This window comes from Colletotrichum siamense, assembly GCF_013390195.1.
Source record: "Colletotrichum siamense strain Cg363 chromosome Unknown KSG_Cg363_contig01, whole genome shotgun sequence".
In the NCBI taxonomy this organism is placed as follows: Eukaryota; Fungi; Ascomycota; class Sordariomycetes; order Glomerellales; family Glomerellaceae; genus Colletotrichum; species Colletotrichum siamense.
In genome coordinates this window covers 3543310-3555802 of record NW_023501014.1, presented here as the reverse complement: position 1 = coordinate 3555802, position 12493 = coordinate 3543310, and the positions used below count along the sequence as shown (strand labels likewise).

General features: G+C 54.8%; 4 protein-coding genes across 4 annotated transcripts; 3 read left to right on the top strand and 1 right to left on the bottom strand.

The window, feature by feature from the left end:
- Positions 1 to 2155: 2155 nt before the first annotated feature.
- Positions 2156 to 4056, top strand: U2af50 (Splicing factor U2AF 50 kDa subunit; the record flags this gene model as incomplete). The annotated part of the gene is made up of 5 exons (XM_036632768.1): positions 2156 to 2180; positions 2240 to 2283; positions 2339 to 3710; positions 3759 to 3970; positions 4030 to 4056. The coding sequence occupies 5 exons, from the start codon at positions 2156 to 2158 to the stop codon at positions 4054 to 4056; spliced, it is 1680 nt and encodes a 559-aa protein (XP_036501149.1).
- Positions 4057 to 5219: 1163 nt separating this feature from the next.
- RPS13 (40S ribosomal protein S13) lies at positions 5220 to 6037 on the top strand (the record flags this gene model as incomplete). Its single annotated transcript, XM_036632767.1, has 4 exons — positions 5220 to 5421; positions 5484 to 5516; positions 5713 to 5759; positions 5864 to 6037. 4 exons carry the CDS (start codon positions 5220 to 5222, stop codon positions 6035 to 6037), a joined length of 456 nt encoding a protein of 151 aa, XP_036501148.1.
- A 678-nt stretch (positions 6038 to 6715) lies between these two features.
- sdc1 (Set1 complex component sdc1) lies at positions 6716 to 7356 on the bottom strand (the record flags this gene model as incomplete). Its single annotated transcript, XM_036632766.1, has 3 exons — positions 6716 to 6794; positions 6871 to 7115; positions 7174 to 7356. 3 exons carry the CDS (start codon positions 7354 to 7356, stop codon positions 6716 to 6718), a joined length of 507 nt encoding a protein of 168 aa, XP_036501143.1.
- Positions 7357 to 7941: 585 nt separating this feature from the next.
- Positions 7942 to 10506, top strand: CGCS363_v000916 (Fanconi-associated nuclease 1-like protein; the record flags this gene model as incomplete). The annotated part of the gene is made up of 2 exons (XM_036632765.1): positions 7942 to 8435; positions 8487 to 10506. The coding sequence occupies 2 exons, from the start codon at positions 7942 to 7944 to the stop codon at positions 10504 to 10506; spliced, it is 2514 nt and encodes an 837-aa protein (XP_036501142.1).
- Positions 10507 to 12493: the final 1987 nt, after the last annotated feature.

The window sequence follows — 12493 nt, the reverse complement described above, 5'->3', positions numbered from 1 at the left end:
TCGCCAGAAATCGCTCCGGACAGCAAAAGGTGGCAAGAGCTCAAACTGTTTATCGGTATCGATAGACCTCATCAGTATGCCTGAACAGAACAGTTTGCGGAGTAGGATGTACCCGTCCTTAGCAAAAACTTGAAGGATCTAGAGATTGGACGACAAGCCCCTTCAGCTTGTCGTCTTTCGAAAGCTTGGCATATCTGAAAATTAACCGCAACAGGGCTGAATTACTTTCTCGGATACAAACGAAGTTTCTCCAAGGCAGCCGAGGTTCTGTCGGTAGGATGTTTTGATGAACAGTGCTCTGCGACTCGCTTATGCTTGAAGAAGCTCTTTCAAAGTGATGATAGCCGTCCTGAGATTAGACCTTGCGCCTACCCCTAGTTTGTGGTTGTTGTCCGGCCGCGACATGGCTCTCAGATTCTCGATGGACCCTGAAGTCGTTGACTAGATTTAGCCCACCGAACAGTCATGAGTGTTGTCAGTGCAGCCCGAGAAAGGCAATATAGTAGCAAAAAGACATTTATCATGATGATTAAGATTGAAGTCAACATCAAGAAGAGACCTGCATCATATTGTCGACCCAGAGATGCCTCATTATTCGGTACATGGAACCATCCCCAACGGCCAGAGACGGCGGAGAACAGGGCAAACATTGGGGAAAGATCTGACGTTCCGCTGAGGGTTCGGACAATATAGACGCTAGAGCATTGTCATTCTTCCTGGTGTCGCACTAGCGCCGAGGAATGGGCAATGTTTGGCGGGGACCCCTCAGGGCTGAGAATGAGACAATATTTAGACAAGCGAATAGTCCCTCTCCCTTGGAACAGTAAACCTTTCCCTCAGTCGTCTGGACTTGCGCAGTGTCCCCAGGTCGGCTGAGCTGGGCCCAGCTGGGCGGTGCCGGGACTCGGCACTGGGGGGAGCAGTAACCCACATCAACGAACGGTCGTAAACTTTGTTTGAGATTGCTGACTGCATTCGTCCGTCACCCTCTGCTTCTGGTCGAAGCTACTTGAAGACGACAGGAGAGATATTGAATCGGTGGAAAAATTGAAGATGCGAGAGACGTTTGATTCAACAGGTTGTAACAAGTCTACCAAGGCGTCAAGTCTGAGGGGAAGCACTTCAGGCCGAGATCGCCGCCATCTACGTGTAAGTCTTGGAGAGAGCCCTGATCGGACAGTCACCAGGTATGCGCCGGACTTCGCCTGGCACCGGCCTTTGAAGCATGGCGAACGTGAGTTGCATGAGGGGAAGAGCCAAAGGATTCGGCTTTGCCCCTGGTGGTCCGGGATTGAGACTGCATTTTGCACGGACCAAGCTCATCGTGTAATGGCTCGACGGGATTCCGATTATGTAGAGGCATTCAATGTTTCCAAAGAGGGCAGGTACTTAGTCACCCAATTATGGAATGGACTAGAATGAATGAAGCGCAAATCGAAGAAAACAGCAAGCCAGAGTACGACGAGCGCAGCTGCTCACACGGAGCCTCTGAGAAACGGCTCAGTCGAGCGAGACTATTTCCTTTGCATAATGAGGGGTGGTCTCCAGACCACTAGAGACATATTTATCTCGAGTAGAATATCGAGTAGAAGCTTTCTCCAGTGAGAGATCGTAGAAACCACCAGGAGCAATTAGTGCTGTTGCATTTGCTGCCTGCTCATTTCTCCATCTGCGGTAGGCATGCTGTTGTCAATCAGAAAGTTGAATGATTCTTATTGTTGGTTCTCTGTGCAGAGGAACCAATGTGTCGGAAGTGAGTCTGTTGTCTTTCGGGACGTTCTCACTAAGGGTCCTCAGAGGCTTAGATAAGAAGTAAGCCAGAGCAGAAGACCATCACGAGACAATTCGTGGTGTTGTTTCCTCTTCTTGATGACTAATTCGAAGCTAACCAGAAGCGTGCTTGGCGTGGAAGGAAGCACCTTGGGCGGGCCCAGAGGTTCGGACTGATCCACTCTCCGCAAAGCTTCCAGCCAATCAGATGCCAGTTTCAGAACTCGACCTCTCAGGGAAAAAAGTTCCAGCCTCGCGCCGGTGGACAAGACGCCTGCGCCTTCGCCTCATCCGGGAGTCTTCAACTCCATCGTCAATCACCTCTTCCAGTTTTGACTCTCCATCATCTAATAGCATCCTTGTCACGCCACGCGACGTCGCAAACATGAACGGCGATGGCTACTCTCGCGGTAAGTACCATTGGCGACCGACGCGTTCGACTGCTTTGTTCTCGTGTTCCTAACATCAGCCTCCTTTGAAGACGGACGGGGAAAGGGATCTCGCGACTACCCGGTAAGAGCTGCACCATCTCCTTTCTGGTTGACACTGCCTAATGAAATGACCGCAGAGAGATCGTGATGATCGACGTGGTGGTGACAGAGACAGACATCGCGACCGCAGACGCTCCCGTTCGCCCTACGACCGAAGCTCCAGACGTCGCGACGACGAGGACAGCTATGCTACTAGCCGCAGCCACCGCGAGCGCGAGCGCGAGGACCGATACTCTGGACGCGATAGACGCGGCGATAGGGAATGGGATCGCGACCGTGGCTCTTCCCGACGCGATGCCAGAAGAGACGACGATGATCACCGACGCAGAGACCGCGACCCCTATGACGACCGACGCCGAGGCGGACGAGGCGACAGACAGCAACAACAGCAACACGATGACGGTGGTATGGGCCGCCGCGGCGATCGCCAACGCAGCGCGACACCACCCCCCAAGAAGCGGGAGCCGACGCCTGACCTGACCAACGTCACGTCGGTCTTGGAGCGCAAGCGACGGTTGACTCAGTGGGACATCAAACCCCCCGGTTATGAGAATGTCACTGCTGAACAAGCCAAGCTGTCAGGCATGTTCCCACTTCCCGGTGCTCCTCGCCAGCAGCCCATGGACCCTAGCAAGCTCCAGGCCATCATGAACCAGCCAGGTGGTCAGGTCAACAGTGCAGCGCTCAAGCCAAGCAACTCGCGCCAGGCCAAGCGACTTCTCATCAATAACCTCCCCCCTTCTGCGACGGAGGACAGCATTGTCGGCTTCTTCAACCTGCAGCTTAACGGCCTGAACGTGATCGAGAGCACGGATCCCTGCACTAGCTGCCAGCTTTCCAAGGATCACTCCTTCGCAGTCGTTGAGTTTAGAAACGCTTCAGAGGCCACGGTGGCATTAGCTTTAGATGGGATTACGATGGAAGCTGACGATGCCACGAATGGCGCCGCTGGTAGCAACGGCCTGGTCATTCGTCGCCCCAAGGACTACATCGTTCCTGCTGTCGTCGACGACGTGCCGTACGAGCCGGGTGTTGTTTCAAACATTGTGATCGATACGCCGAACAAGATCAGCATCGCGAACATGCCTCCTTACCTTTCGGACGAGCAGGTTACAGAGCTGTTGGTTAGCTTTGGCGAGCTAAAGGCGTTTGTCCTCGTCAGAGACAAGAGTACGGAAGAGTCTCGCGGTATCGCTTTCTGCGAATACGTCGAGCCCTCTGCGACGGACGTGGCGATCCAAGGACTTAATGGCATGGATCTTGGAGACAAGAAGCTGAGGGTCCAGAAGGCGAGCGTTGGAGTCACTCAGGTTGCGGGAGTCGAGATGGGCGTGGCTGCCATGTCCATGCTTGCTGGGACAACTTCAACAGACTCTGAGGAAACACGTGTCCTGCAGCTGCTCAACATGGTCACTCCGGAAGAGCTGATGGACAATGACGACTACGAGGGTAAGAAGCACTAACGCGGTTGGTCTTACAAGCACTAACTTTGCATAGAAATCAAGGAAGATGTCGAAGAGGAATGCACCAAGTTTGGTAAGGTCCTTGACGTCAAGATTCCCAGACCCGTGGGAGGCAGCAGACAATCTGCTGGCGTTGGCAAAATTTTCGTTAGGTTCGAATCGAAAGAGGTGGCCAAGAAGGCCTTGCAGGCGCTTGCAGGACGCAAGTTTGCGGATCGAACTGTCGTCACGACCTACTTCCCCGAGGTAAGCTGCCCTTTACCGCAATGAATCACGAGCATGTGGCTAACAGTGTTCTTCTCTAGGAAAACTTTGAGGTCGGTGCTTGGTAATTGCCATCATGTTGGACAATATGGAGATAGGAGGAGTCAATACTGGGGATGGCACATCCGGACGGAAGAAAATTTCAGGCTGTTCATTTTTCGACTGCCTTGTAACCAACCAAACTGCTGTATCATATTTTCGCGGCACACGGTCGCACCGTCGAGCAGGGCATGGGGCATTCAATAAGTTGCAAAAGTTGCAAGTAGGCTTTTTCAAGTAATGCCGGGGGAAAACCGTCCACGGGAAGTCTCAAATTGGCGAGTGCCCCCGTTCAAGGGACACTCAGACACGCCTTCAAGCTATGCGAGTCGATGTGGCCAGAGGACGTCACCGGGCAGCGTGCACACAACGCGTATCAACAGAGGAGTTAGGGAGAATGATTTGAACCATGGTCAATTTGCTATCTGCTGTCCTTAAACAATCCATCCATGCATACTGCCGCATTACCCGACTGGGACGCGCCACTTGACGCGTCTGCAATCGAACTGAGAATGTCGACGGAAGTGACTGTCTTCATAACCATGTTAGCTTGGCGTCCAGGGCAAGGTTTTCAAACATGATATCGAGGTTGGGGTGAAGATTCAGAAGTCCAGTTCATTCATCAAGCCCGAAGGCTTTAAAATAAGAGGTACCAGAAAAAGTAAAATAAAGGTGTGGATCATCATTTCATGGAGAGGGTGAATGGTGTTGAAGTGACAGAGGAAAATTCTTACCTGGAGAAGCTGATAGCAATACGACGTCGCGGACTGCAGCGTGCTGCAGATGCTGTTGGTTCATCCAAGAGATGAAGTTGAAGAGGCGGAAAGAAAAATCTCAAGCTCGCGGAGCTTGAGGTAAGCAAACTGGAGCACGGGCCACATTGAATCTGCACGTATCCACCGCGGACCCCACACTGGCGGGTCCTTCAGCCGAAAATTTTCCCAGGCCGAGCAGACACTGCACCAGCTGGCGGGCAGGAGCGACGTGACCGGCGGAAGGCACAGCTGCCCTAATTAAGCGACGATTTCCCGGCCGCACAATCCACCATCCACCACCCGCCCCGTACGGCAGCGCTCAACCTCCAAGATCTGGATCGCGAACTTTTTTCCCTTTGCTCAAATCCGACCAGCGACCGACCGACCGACTGACCCCTTAACCAGCCGCCAAACAACCACCTCACCAAACCGTCAAGATGGGCCGTCTTCACTCCAAGGGAAAGGGTATCTCCTCCTCCGCGATCCCCTACTCGCGCAACCCCCCCTCGTGGCTCAAGACCACCCCCGAGCAGGTCGTCGACCAGATCTGCAAGCTGGCCAAGAAGGGTGCCACCCCCTCCCAGATCGGTGTCATTCTCCGTGACTCCCACGGCGTTGCCCAGGTCCGCGTCGTCACCGGTATGTTTTTGGTTCGATTCGAACAGATTTGGGGGAAGACTTTGCTGACGTTGAAATCTCAGGTAACCGCATTCTGCGTATCCTCAAGTCCAACGGTACGACCCCATACGAGTGAACAACCCAAAGCGGCGATGCGAACATGTTTTCCTTGAAAACACGCACGACATCAATTAGTCCGTGAGCGAGACGTGGAATGGAGCACACACACTTCGTCAAATCCCGTCTTCGTCTCTTTTACCGCATAATTATGCGCCTCTGTATGGTCTAGGCTGACAGAGAGATGATGAACAGGCCTTGCCCCCGATATCCCTGAGGACCTGTACATGCTCATCAAGAAGGTACGTTGCTCCCCATCTCCAACCTACGGTTTATAGGCTTGGGAAGAATTTGCCGTGGAATGTCTGGGGGAAACGGGTTGATTAACTTGTCTCGCGAACCACAGGCCGTTGCCGTCCGCAAGCACCTCGAGCGCAACCGCAAGGACAAGGACTCCAAGTTCCGCCTGATTCTCATCGAGTCCCGTATTCACCGTCTCGCCCGCTACTACAAGACCGTCGGTGTCCTCCCCCCCACCTGGAGATACGAGTCCGCCACCGCCTCCACCATTGTCGCCTAAGCGTAGACCGTCGTCTGACATCAGTCGTCGTCGTCTTGCGTGTTTGAGGGGAAAAACAAAAATGGATTGGAAGGTCGTGTTCCTCCTGTTCGTATGATGCGAACATGAGACAATGAACCAAAAAAGCGCCGCCGCGAATGTACGCGTGCGTGTGCAATGCATGGGGGTGGAATCTGGTCATGGAGTTGGGGGGTAATTGCATTTAGAGCTCCGATGCACAAACAGCTCTCTGGACTTAGGCACGTCGGTTTACATGGCGTCAGCCGAGGATGAATGAAAAACAGAAAAGTTTTACACCCCCCACCATCCACAACTGTCAACTTGAGAAGGAGTAGACACAAAGCAAACATGAGACGGTTGATCAGCGTCGAACGTGTTTTCAATGATATGCCTGGGCCTGCCATGATGATTTAAATCAAAAGTTTTATGATGAGAACGTGTGGTATCATTAAAGTGCTGTCCATGAATCTAAAGCGGCATCAAACCTCAATGGTTCGACCCTTAGAAAAACTTCTTTTGTGCCTCCTGAACGCCTGGCTAGACCTTAAAAGCCACTGACTGATATGCTGGTGGCCAATCGTTGGGGGTGTCCTCTGCCTCCCATGCGAGCAAAGTCTCCCGTATTTATGTGCCCAATATCACATGATGTCTTTCGTCCCACGTATATGGAAAACGCATTCAACTCGACTCAGGCTCGCCGCGCTCGCGGGACTTTTGGATGAGGAACTCGCCCAAGACCTTAAGAGGGTTCGCGGGCCTAGCGCACGAAAACATGTCAGCATCTAGGACCGTATTCCCATGACGGATGAAACGTCTGGGTAGAGCAAACTTACTGGTCTCTACCGATCTTCTTCATTCCCTCGAGCAACGCCGCCGTGACGGTGGAGTTGATGTACATTCGGGCGCTGTCGCCGTGAGGCGTGGCCGCGTTCGGGAGGTTGAGCGAATTGGTGTCAGGGTGAACGGAGCCGGCGCGTGAGCTGGCATCGCCGTTGTTGAGGTTACGGCTGGGGGTTCCGGTGCGCGGAGGCGCTGCGGGAGCCGGGCTCGGGGCGGCTTGAGGGACAGGCGCCGGGGACTGCAGAGTGGTTAGTGTGAGTGAACGTGGAAGGAGCAGGTGGTGGTGGGTGACATACGGAAGCGACGTCGGGGGCGTCGGCCATGGGAGCGTCCACCGTGGAGGCGGCGTCTGGGTTCGCGCTGGGGTCGGCTGCGGGAGGCATCGTGGGTTCTGTGGTCGAAGGAGGAGCAGGAGGAGCAGCGAGGGCGGCGGGCGCGGGTGGTTGAGGGGTGGGTTCCGTCGGTGGTGGGTTTGACATTGCGGAGGAAGGAAGGAAGATGCAACGGGAGACGATGAGAGAGGTTGTCGGCTATTTGGTCTGGGTGGATTGGGTGAGGATTAAGCGGGACACCTGCGCTGGGTTGCTGAGTGAATGCGACGGGTCCTGGCGATTCTAGATGCGCGAGGAAGATGGAGAGCTTTATGGAGGGGAAGTTGGGGTATGCGCCGAGGCAAGAGCAAGCTTCGGATCGCTGCAGGTACTCTGAAATATGGGACGGTGAACCCAATTGATGCAATTCAAAGTTGATTCCAAGGTTTTTGCTTCAATTGACTACGGCGAGAGCATCGAGATCTTGTACCCCAGGCTAGGCTATGATGCAGTGGATTACAGCAAGATTCAACAGTACCTGCCCCTGGGGGGTCATTTACGCGGGGTCACCTGACGTCGCGTCGGGAATCGCACTTTACCCCCTGCGGCTGCCTGTTTCCCAGCGCGTCTCCCTCTTTCATCCCCGCGAACGCCACATCGCGAATGACATAACTCGGCCACACCACCCAAGAACCCTACGCTTCTTTGGTGTTGCGTTCTGTCTGACAATGTTGAGCCTGTCTGCGCCGCATAATGGATGCGTTCGTACAGCGGCTGCCGCGGCCTCGACCACAGCCGCCGTCGAGGTCGCCCACACGGCCGTCGCCACTGGGTGAACGCCCCGCAAAGAAGGTCAAGGTCGAGATTGCGGACAGCGATGACGAGGACGACGAAGACGAGGCTGACACCTCTGGGATCACCGTCAACGATGTCTCTGACGCTGAAGACGAGAAGGATCGCCACGTGCGCCAGACTGCGATTGAAAGTGCGCTGCCGCCGGTGCAGGTGGACAAGGAGGCGATTGAGGAGTACGAATTGATGAGGAGCTCTCAGGTCAGTGTGCCTGACGAGGAAGAAAAGGATGCTGGGACGGAGAGGAAGTGGGTGAGGGGCAAGAGCTCCATCTATGTGGACGCTTTTAACCTTGCGTTGGATACCGTCTTGGCGGACGAGGCGCACTTGTTTGATGCGAAGGAGGCTCATGTCTTCGAGCAGTGGAAACAGCTCGACTATGAAGCGCAGTATCTGTGGGTATGCCTCGTTCGACGATGTTTGGGAGGTACTGACAGTGAGCGCAGCTATGTTCGTTTGTTCCTGCGGAAGACGTCTGCGTGGCATCGTCAAGACCGGCTGGGATATTACAGTGACATATCAGATCCAGAGACAGCCATCGAGTCTCTCCAGGAGGTCAGAGACTTGCCAGAAGTCGATGTTTCGCCAGATGGCAACCCGGTCGAGGGTGTCGATCTTGAAGAGTTCAGTCTCAACGACACCTTCACTTTTGCGGATGCGTCCGAAGAGCACATCACGACCATTGAAGAAGCTGCATCGCTGCTAAGTCTGGACGAGCTCAAAGACCTGGCCAAGGAGGCCAGATTTCAGGGGCGCAACAAAGCAGATCTCATCAAGGCGCTGTGCCGCACCGGTTATCAGCAGACGGGCCTCTTCGCACACGGGCTTCAGAGGTCTGCTAGTGGAGAGTCACCAAACGCCAGAGGTCTCATGGGAGATGGACGGGACACCCCGCCACATCTCAGCAGGCAGGACTCGAACCAGACGGGGCACTTTTTGGAAAAGATCAGAGCCATCACTGGTCCTTGTATTAGGCTTTCACCTCTGACTTACAAACTCTTCGAGAGGGTCCACCTTGTTTTCTATCGGTCGGCAGAGTGGACAGAGAAGTCTTTGACGGCAATCATCCTCGCCAGAATCGCCAGGCGGAACTATCCCGAGTACATTGTCTGCCGAAGTACCAACATATTTGCCTCCCGTAGGCACGTACTCGAATTCGAGGCCGCGATCCGCGTGGAGGCTGACGTTGACTCCGTTTTGGAATTCAACGGACCGCCTGGAGAGGCAGGGTTTCGCAAGATTGTTGACATCTTCGAGCGTGTGTATCCGCGATGGAAGATGCTACTGAGCGAAGAGCAGGAGAAGGAGGCACGGGTCTATGAAGAGGGTGAAGGCGCATACCTGAGAAGGTTTACCCCTGTTCACTCCTACACTCGCATCGTTCACAAAGCTGCCTATGTGTTTGGAAAGCTGAAGGATCATGAACGCGAGCACTCTCTTCTCACTGAGCTCCTAGGTCAACATCTATTTCATCCGGCGAGACGAGGCAGCTGGTACCAGCGGAAGGCTCTTCTGGAGGAGCACTACATGCATGCTCTCGACGGCAACCCAGTCTCAGCGGACCCGGATATACAGAAAAAGCACTGGAAGCGCATCGCCGCCGCGACTTGCGAAGCAGGTCTCCAAGACAATGACTGCCACTTAATATACCACTACGATTTGCAGAAACGCCTCATCAAGCTGGAGAAGCAGCTGCGTATACCACGCCGACTTCAACACGACTTCGGCCATGTTCGTCTTCAAAAGCCCGTCGAGCACACGGTGGAAGGCATACAAATCAAGAAGGAAGACCCCCAGGGCAGGAACGGCCGGCAAGCCAGCACCAAAACGATCTGGGTTGACGAGCTGGAAGACGGCGGCGAGTGCAGCGTCGAGGAAATGTGCCTCAGCTCGTACCGCAGCCAGGGGTATAAAGGCTTCCATGCCGAGGGCGGCATCGTCCGCACCCTCTTCGCGTACCTGTTTTACGACATTTTGTTCTTGTATATACCAAATGTCTTCCAGACGGCGTACCAGACCTGTCCACTGGACCTGCATACCGACTCCTTCTACCCGACTCGCGCCTCCGAGATCAACCACCGGCTGATGGACATTGCAAACGGCGAAGCGGAGCGCATCATCCGCGAGGTCGACGACCGGGAGCGTGAGAGGCGGACATGTGTCATTGGGCTTAACTGGGACTACGACGTTGAGGACCTCGTGGAGCTGGTGGACTGTTTCGACGGCAGCGCGCTGGCGGCTTTGTGCAAGGTCATGGCGCAGGAGTACCGGCAGCGCGGCGGGGGCTTGCCGGATCTGATACTCTGGCGGACGAAGCCGGAGAAGGAGGTCATGTTCGCAGAGGTCAAGAGCGCGAACGACCGGCTGAGCGATACCCAGCGGCTGTGGATTCACGTACTCACCGGGGCTGGGGTGAAGGTCGTGCTCTGCAATGCTGTGGCTAAGGAGGTCCGGATTGTGGATTGAGCCGTGAAGTTACAAGCTGGAAATACATATCTCAGCATCGTTGAGAGCTACCTCGGGATGTTGCGTAGAGTGCCACAAGACGCGGAGATTGCTTTGAGATCCGGCGCCTCGAGGATAGGAGGCCGATATTGCGAGCAGATTGCACCGGCAGAGCCGCTGCTTTACCTGCCCGGCCAGCTTCATGTTTACCAACGAGCATCACGGCAACGAACACGAACACCCCAAAAATAGCCAGACGCTGATCTCCGGGACGATCATCACATCACACGCAGTACCTTAAACACCCATGGAAGGCGTGTGGAAGGACCGAAAGAAGACTCTGAAACGCGTGGGGCCGTCTTCATCCCGGCCTGTGACGCTGCACCTCAGCTGTCTCTCGTCACCGAACCAATGTCACCACATCTCTCGAGACAGCCGAGACAACCAATCACCAGCCAGAGTGCCGGCCAAGCAAATTGATCAGCCGCTGTTTCAAACACCATGCCTGCCGTCCAGGGGGGAAAGGGAAAAAAGCAGGGCTTCCAGCTCTCTCATTTCCCTTTTGGATGCGAGGTTTCAGCGGCAACCGTTGTTTCTAAATCTGGTATCAGATTGTGTTCCTGGCCCTCTCCGTCGAAGGGGGGTATGATTCGAAACACACCGAACGGAGCGGCTTCGTCGTTTTAGGTCGGAGATTTTATGGTGAGGGTTTACAAGGGGAGGGGGAGACCAACCACGCGGGGCGGGGGACTGGTGAGATGCGCGGATATGGTTGGAGGAAGCGCTGGAGGGAAACGCTTCGCTCGTGTCACGACCACGGCCGAGATGGGCGCATTTGGCAAGTCGACTTGCATTCTGTTTATTTGTTATTTCTCTCCATATGCGAGAACCGCGCTCGCGACGCTTGCTGCATACAGCCAGCCAGAGCAGACGGGATTAGGCTCCGGCGTGAAAGCGGGAATTCGAGAGAGACATGGGGAGGGCGAGCCCGTCGCATTCGTAGTGGTTCCGGGTAGACGTGCGTGCGTCCTAGACAGCGATGCTAATGTACGGTACACTCGTAGCGGCCGTCTGATATGAGAAAATAGGGTTGTATGGTGGTTTTGTGGTCTTCTACACCGCTAGATGAGATGATGGATAGGTAGTCTTGATCAACCAGACATCTCCCCAGCCTGATGTTCGTCTGGACTCGTCCCGGCATGATCCCCGCTTGTGTGTCTTCTGCCCTTATCGCATGTAAGCCTCGAAGATGTCCTTTGCGATCTCTTCGCCATGGACTAACCACAAAGCCCATCACCACCAAACCGCAAACCGCCCCGAATCCCCCAAAACCGACCAAAGGCACAATCATCCAAATTCTCCAGCGTCCAAAGTGCAAAACACCCCAACCTAACCAACCCCACCAAAGAAAAAAAAAGTAGAAGGTACAACACACGAACTCGCCGGCGCTTAACCACTTCCCCCACCCGTCCAATCACGTCCCCTCCTGCCCCTCTCGCACGGTAAACACCCCCCGGTTCCCTCCCGCGTCCCCGTCCAGTCACCGGGCCCGCTACCTGCGGGAGCGCAACACAGAGGACCACCCCTGTCCCCTGCGTGGCCAATCAGCGCGCCGGGCACCACCGAACTGGAGGAGCGAGGAAAAAACGTCGGCGCTTAAAGGCAGTGTCCGGGATACCGGGTCTTTGCGCAGGGCAGGGCAGGTTAGGTTGATGAGTCTGGACTTTTTTTTCTTTTACGTGGCTGCTTTTAGGTCTTTGGCGCACGCTTTGCTCTGAGTCCGCAGCGAAGAAAGCCTGTGGATGGATCTGTGACTGTTTTGTATCCGTACCTAGGTATGCTCGGTACTTTTCCCCTCTGTCGTGGACGGCTCTGCTTACTTCACTTACACCAGCTTCTGTGTGCATGTGTGGGCGCTTTCAGCAGAGGATGGTGGTGAGGGAAACGAGTGGCTCAGCGCTCTCAATCTCAACCGCGAACAGCTGCAAGACATCCTCCCATTCGCAAG